The sequence below is a fragment of the Prunus avium genome, chromosome 1 (genome assembly GCF_965620075.1).
Source record: "Prunus avium chromosome 1, drPruAviu1.hap1.1, whole genome shotgun sequence".
Classification (NCBI taxonomy): domain Eukaryota; kingdom Viridiplantae; phylum Streptophyta; class Magnoliopsida; order Rosales; family Rosaceae; genus Prunus; species Prunus avium.
Genome location: NC_142284.1, coordinates 49,238,141 through 49,258,692, shown reverse-complemented (window position 1 = coordinate 49,258,692; position 20,552 = coordinate 49,238,141). Strand labels below are relative to the sequence as shown.

At 37.9% G+C, this 20,552-nt stretch overlaps 4 protein-coding genes across 6 annotated transcripts; 2 read left to right on the top strand and 2 right to left on the bottom strand.

The window, feature by feature from the left end:
• Positions 1-682: 682 nt before the first annotated feature.
• On the top strand, positions 683-2,529 carry LOC110749426 (uncharacterized). Its single transcript, XM_021949537.2, has 2 exons — positions 683-863; positions 1,694-2,529. Exons 1-2 carry the CDS (start codon positions 797-799, stop codon positions 2,293-2,295), a joined length of 669 nt encoding a protein of 222 aa, XP_021805229.1. The 5' UTR covers positions 683-796; the 3' UTR covers positions 2,296-2,529.
• Positions 2,530-2,712: 183 nt separating this feature from the next.
• LOC110749429 (uncharacterized) lies at positions 2,713-3,981 on the bottom strand. Its single transcript, XM_021949541.2, has one exon. The coding sequence runs from the start codon at positions 3,181-3,183 to the stop codon at positions 2,827-2,829; it is 357 nt and encodes a 118-aa protein (XP_021805233.1). The 5' UTR covers positions 3,184-3,981; the 3' UTR covers positions 2,713-2,826.
• Positions 3,982-4,112: 131 nt separating this feature from the next.
• On the bottom strand, positions 4,113-5,421 carry YLMG2 (YGGT family protein). Its single transcript, XM_021949540.2, has 3 exons — positions 5,064-5,421; positions 4,759-4,958; positions 4,113-4,559 (listed from the first exon to the last, which is right to left on the bottom strand). Exons 1-3 carry the CDS (start codon positions 5,340-5,342, stop codon positions 4,298-4,300), a joined length of 741 nt encoding a protein of 246 aa, XP_021805232.1. The 5' UTR covers positions 5,343-5,421; the 3' UTR covers positions 4,113-4,297.
• A 518-nt stretch (positions 5,422-5,939) lies between these two features.
• LOC110749457 (copper-transporting ATPase PAA2, chloroplastic) lies at positions 5,940-12,333 on the top strand. Of its 3 annotated transcripts, none has more exons than XM_088246796.1 (18): positions 5,940-6,083; positions 6,185-6,841; positions 6,928-7,005; positions 7,122-7,219; positions 7,308-7,361; positions 7,651-7,737; positions 7,887-8,051; positions 8,371-8,481; positions 8,845-8,913; positions 9,100-9,209; positions 9,475-9,580; positions 9,882-9,948; positions 10,160-10,239; positions 10,375-10,826; positions 11,230-11,404; positions 11,592-11,723; positions 11,810-11,960; positions 12,062-12,333. In XM_088246796.1, the coding sequence occupies exons 2-18, from the start codon at positions 6,196-6,198 to the stop codon at positions 12,151-12,153; spliced, it is 2,673 nt and encodes an 890-aa protein (XP_088102922.1). In that variant the 5' UTR covers positions 5,940-6,083; positions 6,185-6,195; the 3' UTR covers positions 12,154-12,333. The 3 variants fall into 3 exon arrangements, with proteins under 3 accessions (XP_088102922.1, XP_021805264.1, XP_088102921.1); XM_088246795.1 differs by having other exon boundaries at positions 5,945-6,098; XM_021949572.2 differs by having other exon boundaries at positions 5,943-6,841.
• Positions 12,334-20,552: the final 8,219 nt, after the last annotated feature.

Genomic DNA, 20,552 nt, shown 5'->3' with positions numbered 1-20,552 from the left:
AATCAAGTGGCAAAGTGACAAGCGAACAGGGAGGGGATGGGTGTATTAAATGATCCCTCTCCATCACTAGCTTGTTCGCTAAAAGATTAAAGGGTTAGGCGAGACTTGGTTAAAGATGGGATGCGCATTAATTGATCTCCCTCGCTTGCCAGGCTTTTTACTAAGTGGACGAAGTGATTGACCTGACAGGGGCCTGGTCCGACCTGGCGAGTGCTAGTGCACTTCTAGTCGTCCTCAGTATGGTGGTCAGCTCAGTAACAGGACGTTTGGGCCAAAGGCTTTTGTTTGGATACCCGAGACCTCCCGAGTGCTCAGATAGGTGTTGGTTTTGACAGAGCCATCCATGGCCACGTGGTGATTTGCCATAGGCTCAGCTTGCTATGATAGTATAGGCTATCAACAAACTGTATTAACTGTCAATAATTGGATAATTAGATTCAATGTTCAGGCAGCCCCCAAGTAGCACAAATGGAAAGCAGTTGCACCAACCAAACCATGCCATGAGTGGCAATGGCTTAGCTTCAAAGGAACATCCATTATCCAAATCCGGGTTCGACCCGGTTACTCTGTTGGTGACCTTGCATTGCCACAAGGCCCACAACCACAACCCACAACCTACAAAACAAGTTTTCTCCTGTTTTTTAAACGGAAAATAATATATATAAAAAAGGGAGCAAATGATAGCTGTCCGTTTTAGTAAAGCTCGCACCCGAGTGAAGCCGACACATTACCGGCTTCATCTAACTCTCTCTCTCTCTCTCTCTCTCAGCTGCAACCAGACCACAGCAAAGCAACAATGGCAAAGAGCACATGGTTTCTTTTAGTTTCTCTTCTTGTTGTCTCTGCTGCAGCTGCTACTCAGAGTAAGTTTCCTGCAAATCTACAACACATACACAAAAGTGGTTTCTTTCTTTATGCATATGTTTATAGTAGGACAATGTGACCTTGGAATTGTGTCATGTCTCAGATTTGGAACTTATATCTAAGTGGGTACCAAATGTTGGATCTGCTTTAAGATTTCTGGGACTCTGTTTCTTTACCTTGAGTTGAGTGTGTGTCTTTGATACATTTTCTGAATGTGGCTACACTTCTCACTTCTGCATTTGCATACAAGTCTGTGACTTTATTGGTTGGAGTTTAAGTTGGCTTTAGATCTCTCTGGTCAAGAACAGAGCTTACATTTTAAGTTACTCGATCTATTTTGGTGGGAGATTTTTCACTTAAAAATCTTCATCTTTTTATTATTATTTATGTTTCTAATTAGCTGTTGTAGTCATGTTGATTTTGTTTGCTGACAAAATTTGAGGGAAACAAGAAAAACTATTACAAATTTGGATCGTGGGTTTCATGATTTATGCTTGATTTACAATAATGATAAAGAACGAAAAGCAGAAAAACTTCAAATTATTTGAACCCAATATTCTCCTTACTTGAAGAATTAGTTTTTGGTAACCAAAACAATAGATAAGATTTTATGATTTGGGAGATTTTTTATTTTTTTTGCTTCATTTAGTTCGGTTCTTTCCAGCATTGGGTTCAGTTTGACTTATCAATTGCATGCTCTCAAATAGCGTTCTTGTGGGATCCAAAATAATTTTTCTTGTTTTTGTTTCGTTATTTGTTATATTGGTGTGCTTGGGGATCAGAGAAACTTATAAACTCCCACTTATGCGATCATATGTGAAAATTGCAGTCAAAGTTACTAATAACCCTGCGGATGAGTTAGTGAGTGTAATTAACAGCAACAGAACTGCACACAAGGCATCAACCCTCTACGACAACCCGGGCTTGGCCTGCATTGCCCTGCAGTACATAAAAGCATACCAAGGTGACTGTAGTTCTGTAGGAGGAACTGACGCCAAGAAGCCCCCTGAATCTGAATTTGCTGAAACTTTTGCCCCCAACTGTGGTGTTCTAGCCTCAACCCTCACTCCAATTACCGGTCGTTTACTTGGCTGCCAGTCCAAATATGTGCCTCCTTCTGAAGCATTTTCAAAAATCTTGATTGAAAACAGCAAGGGCTTAGAAATTCTCTACAACAAGAACCACACTGAAGTGGGAGCTGCTGTGAGTGGCAGTGATCGAGGGTCTCCATATTTCTGGTGTGTGTTGTTCAGCAGTGGCAAGACTAACAGCAGCTTTGCAACAGAGGGAGGTGCGCCTAAAATAACAAGACCCGGATGCTTTAGTGGTGCTGATGACGAGTGCAGTGGTGCCGATGATCGATCTAGAAGCAGTCATATGTGGTCATTCACCATAGCTCTGATTGCAATGTGGTATGCCTTTGGATTGTGAAAATCTGGATTGTTTTCCATGTAACTTTGGGGCCCCTTTTGATCTGTTGTATTGATGGGCTTTGTCCTCTGTAATTTGTTCTGTTTCTCATTTTCATTACACGTAGAGTCAAACTGCGAGATCAATGTCATTCATTTTCTTCAGTTATTCCCTTACATGTAAAATATTATTGGCTGCGAAAGGAGCATTCATTTTATATTACTCATTGAATGATAAACGAACCTGTTTAGTTCTGCTATTTTCTTAATTTGGTTGGATTGGAAAGACAATCTTAATTCTATTTGTATGGTTTTGTGTAGAGAGAGAATTCCTAGGATTTTCGAGAGGTGAAAAGGTTTTTTTCTTCTTATTTTTTCCTTTCAATACTGAGAATCTGCTGAATCTTGGCTCAGAAAACAAAGACTTCAAGACTTCCAATTCAACAAGAAGCTGCTTATTCTTATTTATATAAAAAAAAAGATACATGAACTTCGTTCTGTAAAGCGATAAGCAAATTACATGGCCAAAAACAAGTACTACAAAAGATTTGAGCTAAGCCTCCCAGTTCCTAATAGAAGCTTTACACTTCAACACCAACGCAAGAACCATGAGAATTATCGTGATGCCACTAGAAGAACCGCCAACTCTGTGAATCCAGTAAGGATCAAACCTGGTAAAGCTTCGGTCCAAGTAAAGCGACAAAGTGAGGGCCAAGATCAACACCAAGAGCAGCAGAGGCAACCAAGAAGCAAAGTTAATAGGGTGCTCCAAATCAAGTTCTGAATCATCTACCGTTGTCCGGTCGATATAGAGAGGAGAAAGCACAGCTAGAAGGGCCAACCCGATGGCCACCAACCTCTCATATGAAGAAAACCTGCTCGTCCTCCTCGATGCAGCTCCGGGCTCCATTCAGGAAACTACCTCAGGACTCAGGACAACCCACCCTTTCTCTTGTCTAACTTGGCTCTGTTAAGAATGCAAGACTTACAAAGTGAGAACCAAAATACCCTCCATTCCGAAAAAGAAGTTTGCTCTGTGGAGTGCATAGGTCTAGTTATAGCTCACTCTCTATCTTGTTCGTCCAATTGAATTACTGAATTACTTTTTCGAAACAGAAGCTTATCTTAGTTTGTTTATCAGTGCAGATGTCCAATTTGATGGTTCTCATAGGGAGTTTGACCCAAGGAATCCTTCCAGAGACTAGGGAGTTAGCATCTTAACCATTAAGGCTCTAGTGTCAGATTGAGTGGGATAAATTATTCTCCATTAAGGAAAATCTTTATTTAAAAAAATGATAGCCTTTTGGAATCGGATGCTTTATGCGTCACATGGATTTTCAAGACTCTTGCCGTATGAATCAAATTGTTGAAAACACAACTATAGTTAATCTCGATTATCAAGAAAAGGAATATGGGTCATGAATGACAGACAAACTACAAAAGCAACTTGTGTCTAAACCCAACAACGAAGAAGGTGGAAGCTGCCTATAGGACTTCCACAGTTCAAACTTTTCTCCAAACTAATTTATCTATGAAACTTCGTTTTGGGAAACATTCCATGGACCTGAAGAGTGAAAACTAGGCTCAACAGTATCCAATTGAAAACCATCCAGAAACGGGCTTCTGTCCTCAAATATCATCACTTGATCAACAAACTAAAATATGGGCTTCATAGTCGAAAGCAGGTACCACAGTGGTGGCCTCCCCCCTTACCCCTGCTTGATACTCAGGTTCGAAACCCCAAGGGGTTTCTTTCCTCCCAATGTAACTGAAAAAAAAATATGGGCTTCATAGCAGCTGATATATCAAAACTGCATCAGACTAGTAACCAACCACTCCTGTGTAAAAAATATATGTATAAATTTGCCATATGCTTTAGCATCAATGCACCACCACCTTTTATGCTAGGCAAAATTAATTTGTGCAGTTTCAGCCAAGTACACAGAAAGAAAGAAAGAAAGAAATAGCCGTAAGATTAGTGTCGATTACTCGAATATTACAAAAAAAACAATGGAGGGTAAAGCCTAACTGACACCACCAGAGCTCTTCGTGTTGTTTCCCTGAAGCCTTGTCATCCATTTCTTCTGAGATGTAGAGAGGTTAGTAATTCCCGCAGGAGAAGCAGTGACTTGTTGTGATGAGGCTGGAAGCTCTGCAGGTAGAGCAGCAGCTGTGCTTGTAAAGGCATTCAGAACCAAAAATGCCAGAATGGGAGAGAGGTCCAATGTGCCTCCAAGTGGTGGGATTAGCCCACGAAATATGTTCAAGTAAGGGTCACATATTGTGCTGCACAATGCACCACATCCACATCATAATCAATTTGATGTTCTTTTACATTAAAACTTTATGAATGGGATACACTAAAATGTGCGATTTTTATTCACAGTCTAACAATATAACGTGAGTACTTTATTAAGTTACCAAAACATTATTGTAAATGTATCCAATACTAAAGTGAATAAAAGAGGTTAATTAACAAGGGTACCTGAGGGGGCCAACAATGGCAGGAGGGGAGTTGGGGAACCAGGTCAAGACAAGCCTGACAACCAAGAGAGTGTTGTACAAGTTCAAGAAGTTGGAGATACCATTTGCCACCACAAGCCCTGCCACTGAATCTCCTGGTAAAACCGCTGCAAAATTGTGAGCTGATAAAGTCTCCACCTGCCTGTGCTTCCTGCACCTAATCTGAACGCACCCAGAAGAAAAAAATACAAAAAAAGGTTGAAGCTTTAGTTACACTTGCATTGATAAATTTGAAATTAACCATGAAATCAATGCAGAGAGACATGCCTGGTGGCAGAGACTTTGAAATTCAGAACGCAAAGAGAGCAGTTTGCTGAGAAACGGGTTTTGAGAAGCCAATGAGTGAAGCAATTGGAGACACTTATCAGTGGCGGATGCAATTGAAGCTGGAATGTCGGGAAGAACCAAATTGGGCTTCTTTAATGGCGATGCTCTGAGAAACGGTGCAAAATTGGTTGAAGAAAGTAGCATTGCGCAGTTTGGAGCAAAATTGGAGGCTAAGGGCTTCGGGGTCTCGGTGGCCGACGCCGACTCACTGTGAGCCATTTTCGAGCGTTTGTGAGGAAGCAGAAGCTGAAGCTGAAGTTCAACCAGATAAAAGCGTGGATCAGGAAAGATATAAAATATTTGGATAATTTTGTTGTATCTCATGTGGTGTAGTTGTTACGACGACGTTTCCTCTCCACTCGTTTTTCTTTGGTGGGTACTTTTTTTTTTGGTGAATATGGGTACTTTACTACGTGGTAGTTTCACCAAAACAAGCATGGGTATGGTTACTCTCCATGTGAGCTGGGATTCAAGCTGTATATTTGTTCTCATTGTCTTGTTAAAAAAAATTCAGAACGCACAACACGAGAAGAACGAGCCCCCCAAACAAGGCAACAATAATTAAATATATATATTTTTCGTTTTTTCTTTTAAATAAGCAAATCTAGTAAGAAAATTGATAAATAATAGAAAATGACGAAAGCAAATGGCACCGGGTTGACCCGTTTAAGCCCAACATGAACACATAGGCCCAATTTAGGCCCAAATACCGTATTTGTTCATCACTTTTAATATTCCATATGAGGGGCATAATAGTCAATCTACAACATGCTTGGGCAATTAATATCTTTAGCAGTTTTTAATATTTTCTAGTTGAGCTCATTTAAAACGAGGTTCATTAAAACGAGCTGCTCACAGACAAAAGATGAAACGGAGATGATAATAATCTGACGCGTCAAATTATATTTAATTATAGCGCCAATAGTTTAACCAATTCCACGACCACCTCTACCTTTCCCGGTCATCGTCCACCACGTCCTCCTCTCTTCTCTATCAGATCTCTCTCTTCCTCTTTCTCTCTCTATCTCTCGGTCGCTGAAGTGAGCTTTCTCTCTCTACAGGCTATATACCGATGGTGAATGGTATGCTAAGGCTCTCTCTCTCACCTGATCCAAAGCTCCTCTTCAGCTACAGTTCCAGCTCCAATGTTGACCGCTTCGCCTTCAACTTCAAGCCTCACCTCCCGCAACGTCGTCGTTCCAATCCCCTCCTCCAGCCCCGCTCAACCTCTAATTTCACTCTCTCCAGCTCCCTCCAAGCCTCGGCTAACACCGCGGCGCTTCAGCAAGTTCAGCAAGAACCGCGCGCCGCCGATACCTCGGTGCTGCTCGACGTCTCCGGGATGATGTGCGGCGGCTGCGTCTCTCGAGTCAAATCGGTGCTCTCCGCCGACGAACGAGTCGACTCGGTTGCGGTCAACATGTTGACCGAGACGGCGGCGATTAAGCTGAGGCCGGAGGTCGCCGCCGACGGAGTTGAGACCGTGGCGGAGAACTTGGCCGGGAGGTTGACGGAGTGCGGCTTTGCGTCAAAGAGGAGAGCTTCCGGGATGGGAGTGACGGAGAGTGTGAGGAAGTGGAAAGAAATGGTGAAGAAGAAAGAGGAGATGTTAGTGAAGAGCAGGAACAGAGTGATTTTCGCGTGGACTTTGGTGGCCTTGTGCTGTGGATCACACGCTTCCCACATTTTGCATTCTCTTGGAATTCATGTAGCTCATGGTAACACTAGTGATAACAAAAAATGATTTCTTTGTTTAGAAATTTCAATTTTGTAGACATATTAAATTTGTGTTGTATTGATTTAGGATCGTTTTGGGAGGTGCTTCATAATTCGTATTTGAAGGCTGGTTTGGCTTCTGGAGCTTTGTTAGGACCCGGACGAGGTTGGTTGGTCTTCTGCAATTTACTTGTACTTTCAAAATTCTTTGATTACAATCTGCCAAGCAGTAGTGCTCTAGCATAATGGGTAGTTTACAACTTCAGTTTCAATTTGTCCCAGACTTGCTTTTTGATGGTCTGAGAGCCTTAAAGAAAGGATCCCCCAATATGAATTCTCTTGTGGGATTTGGATCCCTAGCTGCTTTCACAATTAGTGCGGTCAGTCCCTCTTTTTCAAAAAGTTAGCATTAGCATTCCAATTTGTTTTTGTTTTAAATTGTGTAATTTGAATTCTTTGCTCTTGTAGGTCTCGCTTCTTAACCCTGGCCTTCAATGGGATGCGTCATTCTTTGATGAACCGGTGACTTGTTTTGCTTTCAACCTTTGCATTGTTTATAGTTTATGATTTTTTTCTGCTTTTTGTACGATCCTACTAGCAGTTTGTTGATATCCCATACCAAGCTTGAGCCTTGACTTGACCAAAAAAAAAATCTTGAGCCTTTAGTATCCAATTTTGTACTTGGCTTGGCTTGCTTACAGTTGCCTATCGACTTGATTGAGATATGTTCGTTTTAAAGCTTGTGGATGAAACATTAATATTGTTGGTCGATGAGAAATTTCTCATAAAGCTCCTTTCTTTTAGCATGCAGGTCATGCTTCTTGGTTTTGTGCTCCTAGGACGTTCTCTTGAAGAAAGGGCAAGGATCAGGGCATCTAGTGATATGAATGAACTCTTGGTAAGTTAGAATGTGATCTATATTTGTTATTTAAATAGAAAAACTATAAACACAATACAGTATATGGTGTTGCTTTCCTTCTCTTATTTTTTAATATTTTGTGGTGTATAGTATAACCAACACATGACTGATTTGAATGTGCTTGGCAGTCACTGATAAACACGCAATCAAGACTTGTAATTGCTTCCTCAGAAAATGATTCCTCCACCGACAGTGTACTTTGCGCTGATGCAATATGCGTTGAGGTCCCAACTGATGATATTCGAGTTGGAGACTCTGTGTTGGTTTTGCCAGGAGAAACCATACCTGTGGATGTAAGCATTTTAGATTGTCTACAGACACCGTCATTAAAAATCCAAATTTCAATTATTACTCTAGTTTGATTGGCATGGCCTATTGAAACTTCAAGCGAAACTCAAGAAATGTATATTGAAATGAGTGTGAATCATAGGATAATAGGGTTTTATACAAAAGGCCTCGATGTTATTAGGAGTGGAGTCATTCATTATATGAGACTTTCTTTTTTAATAAGTTTTCGATGTGGGACTGTGTGTATTCTTCCCTAATCTTTTCTTCTTTTGTGTTTGGAAACTTTGGGATTGAGTGTTTGCTGAAAATAAACTGCTTCAACAGGGAAGAGTTGTGGCTGGAAGAAGTGTTGTGGACGAATCCATGCTTACAGGAGAATCACTTCCTGTATTTAAGGAAAAGGACCTTACTGTCTCAGCGGGAACAATAAACTGGGTATGTTTACGTACACTGGAGAGTGATGTGTAATTTTAATAGGTTGTCACTAACACCCATAGTTTTCGTTTTATTTTTTATTTTTATTTTTCAGTTCATACTTCTGTACTTGCTTTAGTTTGACTCGTTGAAGAGCTTTCTAAGTCATGTATCACCTGGAGAAATCGAGGACAGGAAGTTCACAGATTAAAATGGGAACATAGCTGGGCATTTAGTTAACCTTGCTGGATTAGGTCAAGAGTTTAGAGTGTATTCACATAGCTTATATGCATATAAGTCACCTGTAAAGTTTTGGTAGTTAATTGTATTTGAAATTTATCTCTGCGTACTTAAAACAGAAGGGCAACTGTTCACTTATTTCAGGATGGTCCATTGCGGGTTGAAGCATCTTCAACTGGCTCCAATTCAATGATATCCAAGATTGTTCGCATGGTTAGTAACTACTTTTGCTTATGACACAGACAATTTATTACATATGAGGTAGAGGACAGACACTTTTCCACATTGGAGGGAAGGCTGATAATGCAAGGAAAGTTTTAGTTTGATATTGCCTGTGTATTATTAGTCAATTTCAGCACGCTTACTCTTTCTTCAATGCATGCATATCATACTTGTCAGGTTGAGGATGCTCAAGGCAATGAAGCACCCATACAAAGGCTTGCTGATTCAATAGCTGGACCATTTGTTTACAGTATAATGACACTATCAGCTACAACATTTGCTTTTTGGTATGTGGTCTTTTTTTTACTTTCTCACATATCACGATTGTTAGGCCTGAGTCTTATTTTCATAAAATTTGTTAAGATCATTTATATTACATAGAAGCTTAAAGAACCATCATGTTACTGAAGTTTTGGATGCATGCATGAGTATAAAACTAATCGACTTTACAGCGCAGTGTGTTTTCTTTTCACTTGGTAAAAACATTGTCATGCATGAGTGCCAAGTGGCTCTTCCCAACTATGCATGGTTATGCTTTGAAGTCATGTTCAGGTACTACATTGGAACACAAATTTTTCCTGATGTTTTGTTCAACGATATTGCGGGACCAGACGGAGATCCATTGTTGTTGAGCTTGAAACTTGCTGTGGATGTCTTGGTTAGTATGGTGTTTTAACGCAAATCACTATTTCAGTGAATTGATTGACTTGATTTATATTTGATTTATGATTATTAATCACTATTATTCAGAAAAATGGATTTTTTTCCTAACTTAGGTAATAGCTTAAATTGTGTAATTACACCCTTGTACAATACAACAATTACTGATTATAAAACCACGATATTACAATTACTTTTTTGCAGATTACTAGACATTTTCCTGCTTGATAAAGAATATATCTCATATGAAAAACCTCTCCGAAACGTTTTTCAAACAAGTATGCATGTTTCTTTTGCAGGTAGTTTCTTGCCCTTGTGCACTGGGTCTTGCCACACCCACAGCAATCCTAGTTGGCACTTCTCTTGGTACACCATCAAAAATTTTATTTGATGTTGCATATTGTAATAGAGGTTCTAAGTCATATATGTGAGAGAGTCATGCTAGCTAGGTATTTGATGCAGAATCCTGCCATGTTTCAAATTTACTCGTTACCACCATGCTTACAAATATTACTAGTTACACACACTATGTAGTCTCGGTTCTAATTTTACTTCTGTTGCACTGAAAAATGAGCAGGAGCAAGGCAAGGGCTCCTTGTGAGAGGAGCAGATGTGCTGGAACGTTTGGCCAACATAGATTATATTGCTTTAGACAAGGTAATTTACATTGCACAATTTCATGCTCACACCCAGAAACTGGCTCTGAAGTTTAAAGATATGTTGACTAAGTGCTGCATTTCACTCTAGCTTATATGTGAAACTGCAAATCTCACTCTGAACCTCAACCTTCAGACAGGAACCCTCACAGAAGGAAAACCTTCTGTTTCTGGTATTGCTTCTTTTATGTATGAAGAGTCGGAAATTCTTCAAATTTCTGCTGCAGTAGAGAATACAGCATCGCATCCAATTGCCAAGGCCATCATAAATAAAGCAAAATCGTTAAATATTAGTATCCCAGTCACGGAAAGACAATTAACAGAACCAGGTTTTGGAACTTTAGCAGAAGTAGATGGCCGTTTGGTTGCAGTCGGTAGTTTAGAATGGGTTCACGAACGGTTCCAGAGACAAACCGATATGTCTGACATTTTGAATCTAGAACAGGCTGTGCGTCAAACATCAGAAGGCATTACACCTTCAAGCTATTCAAAAACAATTGTTTATGTTGGACGTGAAGGAGAAGGCATCATCGGTGCTATTGCAATATCTGATAGCCTGCGGCATGATGCTGAGTTTACTGTAACTAGGTAATACCTCCATTACCTTATAAGCATTAGGTTTAGGGTGCTTACTTAGCAAGGAACCATTTACTTATTATCTACCCTTTATTTGTGCATACTCAAAATTTCCCGTTTCCTGTCTTTGACTATTGTCATTTGTGCATGCAAATGTTTTATCTATAATTTGAACTATCCTTACCAAAACAACCACAGCAATGCTCTGTTCAATCTTTTGTCTACAAATAACATAGAGCATATGGCGGATTTTGTGACGGCACGCTTTATATATGACCTGTCTTAGTTTTCCTTTATTATTTGATCCTATTGCTGCATCTTTTGTTTGTTATTTTTTGTATGTAACCCTTTTACTCTAATTTTATCGAGTTATTATCTGCTTGGTGTGCTGACATTTTGTTGCTCTGACTGCTAGACTCCAGCAGAAAGGTATCAGAACTGTCCTCTTTTCTGGAGACAGGGAAGAGGCAGTTGCAACTATAGCGAAAGCTGTTGGAATAGAAACTGAATTTATCAAATCATCATTGACTCCACAAGGGAAATCTGGAGCTATTTCTAGTCTTAAAGATGAAGGGCATCGTGTTGCAATGGTACCTGTGTGAATTTAATCACTTATTTTCTCCAATTTTTTTGCTTTTGCTGTGCCAAATCTTTTGTAACACAATGGTAAATCTGTATGTAACACTAAAAGCTACATGCCAAAGATTCATTATACCTCATCATCTCTGCAGAATTAGAGAGTTGATGCTAAAACTGACGTGTCTAGTTCTTTTGAAGGTTGGTGATGGCATAAATGACGCACCATCTTTGGCTCTTGCGGACGTTGGGATTGCTCTTCAGGTTGAGGGGCAAGAAAATGCTGCTTCAAATGCTGCTTCCATCATACTTCTTGGAAACAAATTATCACAAGTAATTTCTACAGTCTCATAAACAAGTCTTACTAGCTTCTCCACTCCATGTTTTCGTACTCGATGACTGGAACCTGTTCCTTGCAGGTTGTAGATGCACTGGAACTGGCACAGGCAACAATGGCAAAAGTCTACCAGAATTTATCTTGGGCGGTTGCATATAACGTAATTGCGATCCCCATAGCTGCCGGAGTACTGCTTCCTCAATATGATTTTGCCATGACACCATCGCTTTCCGGTGAGTAAAATTATCTTCCTCATTCCTTTAGTTCCTGCTGGATGCTTGTTCCTTGTCTATGAATGAATCTCTTCCAATAACACAATATTGGGTTTTGACAGGAGGGATGATGGCTTTGAGCTCAATATTTGTAGTTACCAATTCATTGCTTCTACAGCTCCATAGGTCTGACGGGAGTAGAAAGAGTAGCTAGCTCCGCTACTGCTGCAGGTTTCCGTCTGTTCAAGCATTGGAGTTGAATAATTAGGTTAAATTTAAATTTTTTTCTGTTAACAGTGGGATTAATTGAACAGTGAAGTTATTGCTTCCTTATTCCATCTGTATTGTCCCAGAATTTATGTAATTGGTATAATATAGCATCAATAATTTCGAATCTCATGCCCCCTTGATTTAAAAAAACAAAGCTTAAATGCTAAAATGGTCTGTGTGTTTTACTACATTGGTAATTTAATCCCTATGTTTTTAATTTAGCCAATTTGGTCCTTGTGATAGTTAGTTAATCTAATCCATTCTGTTAAATTTCAGTTAAAATTCTTTAAAAATTATTTAAATACTCATATAAAAAAATTAAGAACTAAACAAAAATAGAAAAATCCGCCTCTCAGCCACCACAACCCTTCTCTCCCCTCGTTCTCTGCAGCAACCACTGGCGGATCCAGAGATTTTTTAGCAGAGGTGCAATATTGACTAAGTATGAAAAATGGTTTTTCGGAATAATCATTTTCAAGTTTTTTAATTTTTCTACTGTCACGTACGATGTGTGCGCGCAGATTTAATAAGGAGAAAGTGAAAGTAAGTTTTAGTTTTAAATCAATAATTAAAACTCCTTTTAATTAATTGGAAATATGTTTTGATCTGCAGTTTAGGTTTGGAAATTTTGGATCATTAGAGTAAAACGGAACTTATGTGACAAGAGAATTCATCCTCTCTTTCAGGAGATGGTGCAACTATCCCCATCCTGCAAACAAATAATGTGTTTTTACTGTCTCTTATTATATCATATCCCCAAACACACTGATATTCTTGGTGTCCCGCAACCGGACCGAGAGGGTCGGTCGACCGGCAAGCATGGTCGAGCACTCAACTGTCTTTATCTCGCAATTGAAGCTTTCTGAATTTATCATATATGTGCATTATCATGGTCATAACCTTTTTTCGTTTTATTAATGTGGTGCATTATCATAGTTAGTTTTTTTGCATTGAGGTTTATGTTATGGAGAGCGAGAGAGGAGGATATATAATTGAATGTGATGTCCTTTGTTCACAGTTTACTTGTCCCACCAGCCAAGTTGCCAACACTCATTTAATTATTTACTTGTAGTACCAGTACTACAACAAAGAGCCAGACAGGGGAGAAAGAGAAGCACATTCCAGTCCATGTGGTCTACACTACCAACAACCATGGGCACCAAAAGTGATGCAAATTTCATGGCTGACGATCCACGTACCCACCCTCACAAAACAATACATCATGAGATTCCATCTCCAAAACTTCTTTAACTACTTTTACATTCCAAAACATACTTTATATTTCATATTTCACGTAACGTTACTAATTCACATAATTCACATGACATGATATCACAACTAATTCACATGATATGATATCACCGTATCATTGAGCGACAAACACAAATTTATATTTTGAATCAAAATATCAATAAATAAAACATTTGTCTTATATTAAAGAGAGATAAAATCATGGACCACTGCATTCATTACACAAGACACAGGGAGAATCATGGGCCACTGAATAATACATTTATCACATAGAAAGATACTACATTGTTAATGGCCTGCCCTTGGGCCTCAAGCTTTTCGAATTTGAAAAGGAAATTTATAATAAAAAGAATAAATTCGGGATTTTAAAAAAAAATCATGGTGTGGACAAAGAACGTTAGGGTATTAATTAAATTTCTCAAATTTTCAATCGTCTTTGTTACTAACTAACTATTAATTTAATAATATTTCTCTTTCCAACGATAGAATATGTCCAATACCCCGTCCCAAAATGTCAAAATAAATGGTTTCCTCTAAGTAGACAATCACTGTGCAATTGGGATATATATGATTCTGAAATGATGTTTTAAGAGTGAGATATTCTTCTTTTAGGATCCGGTACGTGGGAAGCAAGGCCCTATTTTATTATTAATTTTGGGTTGGCTAATATATTTGAGAATAATTTCGGGCCCATTAAGCTTTTTTATATGGTCAGGTGGGCCAATGAAGCTTTTTTTTAAAGTCAGGTGGGCCCATGAGGCTTTTAATATACACATTTAATGGGCACGTGATTGAGAGGAACTGCTGTTGAGAGAGAGAGAGAGAGAGAGAGAGAGAGAGAGAGAGAGAGAGAGGGCCTTCAAATTAAAACACGCCTTGCATGTGAGATTGGGGCCAACATACCCCATCCTCATATGTCTTGCCCGTGCCCTATTATTTTTTGCATCTTCTTCACTCCCCATCATTAAAATGTCATTCCCCTTCCATAAAATTTAAGAATCAATTCTTCTTCTTACAAACAAAAAGAATTGATGATTCAATGTTTTTCTAGAAATGCTAACCAATATTATTAGCTTTTTTGAGAACCTAATAGCTACTTTTTTAGAAAACTCTAAGAAAAAATTCTTAGACGCGGCCTTGGCGGCCACCCTTCCTACTTTATCCCATTTCTTATCCTCTCATCCTCTTCCCTCTCATTCCCTTCCTTATCCCTTTGGATTCCTTTGTTTTTTGTTTTGGGGTCGCCGTGAAATGTTGTAATTGTCATCTTTTGTGATTGCACGAAATGATGTGGAGCGGTAGTCTTGTTTCTGAGTTTGTTTTGGTCTAATAATTCTCATGAACTCTTTAGGAGTTTGATGTGGTTTGTTTTTTGTTTAGGATGTTTTATTTTCTTTTGGCTTTTGGCGTTCAATATGAGTTTGTCCTTTCTGCCGTTGCGTAACAAATCAACTTGTTGTTGCATTTGTATCCATATTCGACACCTTAGTTGCTTTGTACTTATTTTTGTTTATCTTATCAATAAAAATATTATCGCTCTTTTATAAAATTAAAAAATTAAAAATGCTAACCAAAATTTCAAGGGTTTTTCAAGATATATATGTATTAATGGAAATTTTTCGCTTATAACACAAAAATACAAATAGTAAGCTGCTACTGATATTACTAAACGAAGAGAAATCAGCTAGAGGACTTCGGATGAAAAAATAACGGTTTTAACGAGTTGAATTACAAGTTCATTACATATAAATTAATTTTTAAGCTTATAAATTCATTATATGAAGTTTTTATTATAGTTTCTATCCCAAAATGTGGAGAGACTTGTGAGGGCATATCCATGAGGGCCGGCCTGATTCGACATTGTTGTTTACTCATTGTCTTGAGTATATAGGTACATTTTCATGTACATGGGTAATAGGTATTTCAATATACCTACAATTTCGTACCCACGTATATATTCAAGGGTTAAAGACCATTTGGGTCCTAGGTTTGCTTGAATCTTCATTTTGGGCCATGTGTTTTGAATTCGACCAGTTTGGTCATTAATGTTATACCAAGTTAATAATAATTGCTCACTTTTACTTAATTTAATGTTAATCTAATTGGAAAGGATACAAATTATTAATATGTTTAAATCCAATGACTAAATTGAGCAAATTGAAAACAAAATAAATAGCCCTGTTGTAGTCTGCATATGATCTATAACTTAAGGTAAAACCAGACAGATGAGCTCACTGTACATATGCTTATTATGATCATATTGCATGGCAGATTCTCAACCCACGTGGCAGCCTCTACATGGTAAGGTTGTACGATATTAATATTTTTCCTTTCGTTAATAATGGATATTATTTATTTTCTTTTTTATAAAGAAAAGCAAGAATTGTATTCATAAATTAAACACAAGGACCATGAGTCATCAATCATAAGACCATCTATATTTTAATCTAATTCCTTTCCCAACCCAATAAAAGTAAGAGGATAAAATTTGGGAAAACCCAAACTTGAGACCAAATACCAGTCAAGCTATTGCCTAGATTGGATTTTTTTTTGTGGAGCTTGCATAGCCGTGATGTAGCCCATGTGCAAGGAGGAAACAATAGGGCACCAGGTGTCGCGTTGCTGGTGCTGCAAAAGCTGTTGTGCATTGGTGTGGCAACATTTATTTATTTATTTATTTATATTCCAATAATAACCCAAATCAACGATCCATATTAAATGCAAGCTATTTTAACAAGAAAAAAAAGATCAAACACCTGGAATTTAAATCCAACAGTTAAAATAATATTTTAAATTAATCTAAATCATATCCAACCCCAAAACTCACTCCAAACTCTATAAATACCCACCTATTTCTCAAATAAAATTATATTTATGGAATTTCAATTTTTTAAGTCAAATTGTTCCAATAATTAAATTATGAATTTAAAAAGATTAAATAAAGAAAAGTTATTTATGGAAAAAAAAAATTAGACTTAAACCATTATTAAACAATTTAATAAAGTTGTAGATTTAAAATTTGAGAATGAAAGGTTGGGGGAAAAAAAGTTTGAGTCTGGGCAAAAACCTAAATAGTTACTTTTAAAGAGGGAAATTTGGGTTTAAAGAGGGAAATTTGGGTTTAGGACCAAATGGGTTGGAGAAGGCCTAAGAGCACTTCCACCCATTATGCCATGACAAAGGGCAAGGGTAAGGGTAAGTAAGGGCAAAAACTATTCACATGAATAGTGTCTGCCATACCCTTTTTAATTTTGCTTTCCCACCCATTGCCATGGTAAGTAAAGGCAAACACTATTCACATGAGATATGAGGAGAGGAATTTATATGGAATTTTAGTGTGAAAAGTGAAGAACATGGTTAGGTATTTTAATATATATATATATATATATATATATATATATACATATATTTATATTTTTTGGGTATTTAAATTGGTCGCTGATGTCACACTGACATCAACAAACCCATGCAGCAACCCAAACAATTCATTTTTTTTGGGCTGGCCGAGGTAAACGGGGCCCATTCTTGCCCAGTCTAACCTTTGCTGTTATGGGCATTAATTCAAGACTAGGTTGCCTTTTGCATGGGTGGAAGTGCTCTAAGGGCAAATACAAATGCTTACAAAGGGGTAATACAAATATGGAATCATAGTAACGATATGAGGTTAATCCATATACATGCCACAAAAGGCTATAAAAATTTCGTCATAAAAGCCGCATGCTTGAACAAACCAAACCTGAATCACAATGCCCAAATCTACCAATACAACTACAACTTTTAACTCTCACAAGTACAAAATACAAGTAGAGACTAGAAAACAATCAAACCCTCAACTCACAAGGAGTTGATGCAATTATTACAAAATAATAAAACTGCAAACAAACAACCAAAAACCAATATAGCCACTACAGCCGCCGCCGCCTTGGAGACATAGAACACCACTGAGATGGCATCAAGTCACCTTACAACTAAAACACCAACCAAAAAAACCACAAATCCAAACAAACCTAGACACAAGCAACCTCTCCACAATTAAAATTCCAAATCCAATAGATGAGGAATGGGAAAATAAATGGGGAAGTAAGGAAAAGAGAGAGAGGGAGAGAGGAGAGAGGAGGAGGAGTTAGCCCTGGCAATATCATATACGACACAAATTCACAAAAAAAATTTAGTATTCGGGTATGAGTTATCATGTCGTGTTGACCCGTTAGCCACACGTTAAGCTAATGGGTCGTGTCGTGTCAATTCACGAATACCCGTTAACCCGTTAAGCTCAGGGACATTTTTGTAAATTTATATATATATTTTTCTCATTTTTTGCCTCTCTCTTTGGACTCTTCTTTGCTCGAACTTTCTCTCACTTTCCCGTAAAAAGAAACCAAATCTCACATTGCAACTAATCTTGTGAGGCCCTGAAAACAACATTATGGAGCAAAGCAAAGTAAAACATTACAGTAAGGAAAGAAAAATGTGGTTCACAATACATCATTGTAATTTTTCATAAAATAACTCAAACATTGTATTGTTAGTTTCTAACGCCCAACTTCTGATCCAGAACTAGCCTTGCCAAATCCACCACCAGGCATCTGAGTATCACCGGTGCCGCTCATTGGAATGTCTTCGCCAACACCTTGATAATAATTTGGTTGCACAGGTCCTCCAACTCCTTTTGCCTGTTCTCAAATACCTCCAGCCAACTAATAGCCGGTTGTTGTGGTTTTGAGAGGGGATCGATGATGTAAAGCCATGGTGGGTTGGGGTCTTGAGTGGTGGTGGTTGGTTATGGGTTTCTTAGATGGGCATTAGGGGAGGAAGAGAAAGAGAGGGACGGGCTGCGTAGGAGTGGTTAGGGTTGATTTTATTATTATTATTATTATTATTTTTTTGTAATATATTTTTTATTATTATCATGTGAAATGGGTTGTGTCGTGTGATTCGTGAATTGTAACGGGTCGTGTTTGTGTTTGACATTTTCAATCCGTTTTCTTATCGTGTCAACACATTAAGAAAAGTGTGTTGACACGAACACTACAAAAATGACATGAATGCCGGTCTAGGAGGAGTGACCTCTCCCCCTCCATAGAACACAACAAAAAAGGTTTGAGAGAAAGAAGGGAGGCTAGTATTTCAAGGTTTAGAGAAAGTCTAACGCAACAGTTTGGCCCCGGTAGGAGGGGGCTCTAGGCCCGCAAGAAGACTCCAGTGTGCACAAAGCAGTCCGAGCAAGACGTGGGGGCCACCAACCTAGGCAAGCTCAAAGGCAAATCCAACCAATGCTGTTGCTTGGGTTTGTTGATGACAGGTTGGCGTAAACGTGCTTTTCAAATTTGTTTACCACTGCTACAAGACACGTGGCAGCACTTGGGGCATCCAATCAAATTTTCTACTGTAATCCAACGACTGCCATTTTTTATGTAATAACAAGTTGAAAAAAAAAATCGAAAAAAAATCTGAATTTTTTTTCTATAAAGCTTAAATAAAAAAATTACTTTTTAAAATTTAAGTATAAAAAAAAAGAAAATAAATTAAAGTGAGTAGTAATTGCCCTTGTCCATAGAGATGAAAACAAAATTGAGTGTCACTATTCACCTTACTTTTACCTTATCCTTAATCAGATGGGAGGAAGTGCTCTTAGGAATAATGGGTATGTTGCTTTAATAGGAACATACTCCAATCCAGGACACATACCCGGATTAACGAAAAGCCCAAAGTTAGTTAACCACCAAAATCACTTTTTGTTTTAAAAATTTTAAATTTAACAAACAAACAAATAATAAAATAAACGGAGCGGACAAAGTAGTGAAAACGACCGCTGACATGGACGTTAACGGAGGGAGAGGGGGCCGTCAATGGGTGTCGTCAGTCGCCAGGCTTTCGGGGCGGGTGGGACCCGCGAAATCATGGCGCTGTGTCAGACGGCTGAGAGAGTGAGATGAGGACGGGTACAAATTGCCTTCCCGAGGTGAAAAAATACGAAGGCGAGTAACTTTTCTCGCTTTTCTCTCTTCACTTTGATCAGCTTGATACGAGTAAAATCAGACTACGAAGGGCCCTGTGGGCCCTCACTTTGTTTCATCAGTTTTTACCCTGGTTATTCTCAAATTTACCGTACTTGAGTAAGTTATTGTCTTATTCTATTTTTAGCTTTCCAATTGTCGTTTTATTTAATTTATTTACTGATTGTCGTTTTCTGTTGTATTAAAATAAAATCTAAATGAACATAATTTAATTTTTGACTATATGAGAAATAATTGTGGGGACCGTGGTCCACTGGACCACTTCCTGAATGAAGGCATGCGTATGGAGGTTGAAGGAACCTTATTTAAATTTATTTAATGATTTTTGCTCTCAATACAAATACATGGATTCTCTCATCTTAATCTGCGGTGGAGAGTATTATTTAATTATATCATGTTAATTTTACTTGTACCTTATGGGTACAAAAACTTTCTTATTTAATATTTGTGTTTTCCAATTTGTTTTTGTTTTGACATGAAAAGACAACTTTTATTTATAAGTAAAATTAGTTCAAAGTACAAGAATCCTAAAGAAGGAGGTCAAGTATGATATATGTGGGTAAATACCATACCATGAACACATAACTTCAAGGATTAGAGCAAAACGAGCTAACCGATGAGGCATCTTATCTAAACACACGCACAAACAACCCACCTGAAAAAAGAAAGAAAAGAATGATTTGCGTACTCAATAATAGGACTAAGTATATAATTATTTACAAATTATTAGATATATTTGATGTTTATTTTTGTGCATAAATACTAGAAAACATGAAATTCAAGCTCATAATATATCCAACATTGGGAAAAAAAAACTACGACTAAATAATAACTAGTTCGTACTTAATTCTTCCAATTAAAAAAGTTAAACAACGCATTTCCAAACTAAAATGATAATTTTGTACTTGGTTTGGATAGCAACATGAATGTCGCATTCACAAACACAAAAGTGAAAAAAAAACTTCAAATGTTGCAATTATTGTTTATTTGTTCCTGATCTATTTTTAAGAAACAAAGCTTTTAACCTTATCGCAGAGATGAAGGACATAAAATTGAATTCCCTTCCACCAAAAAC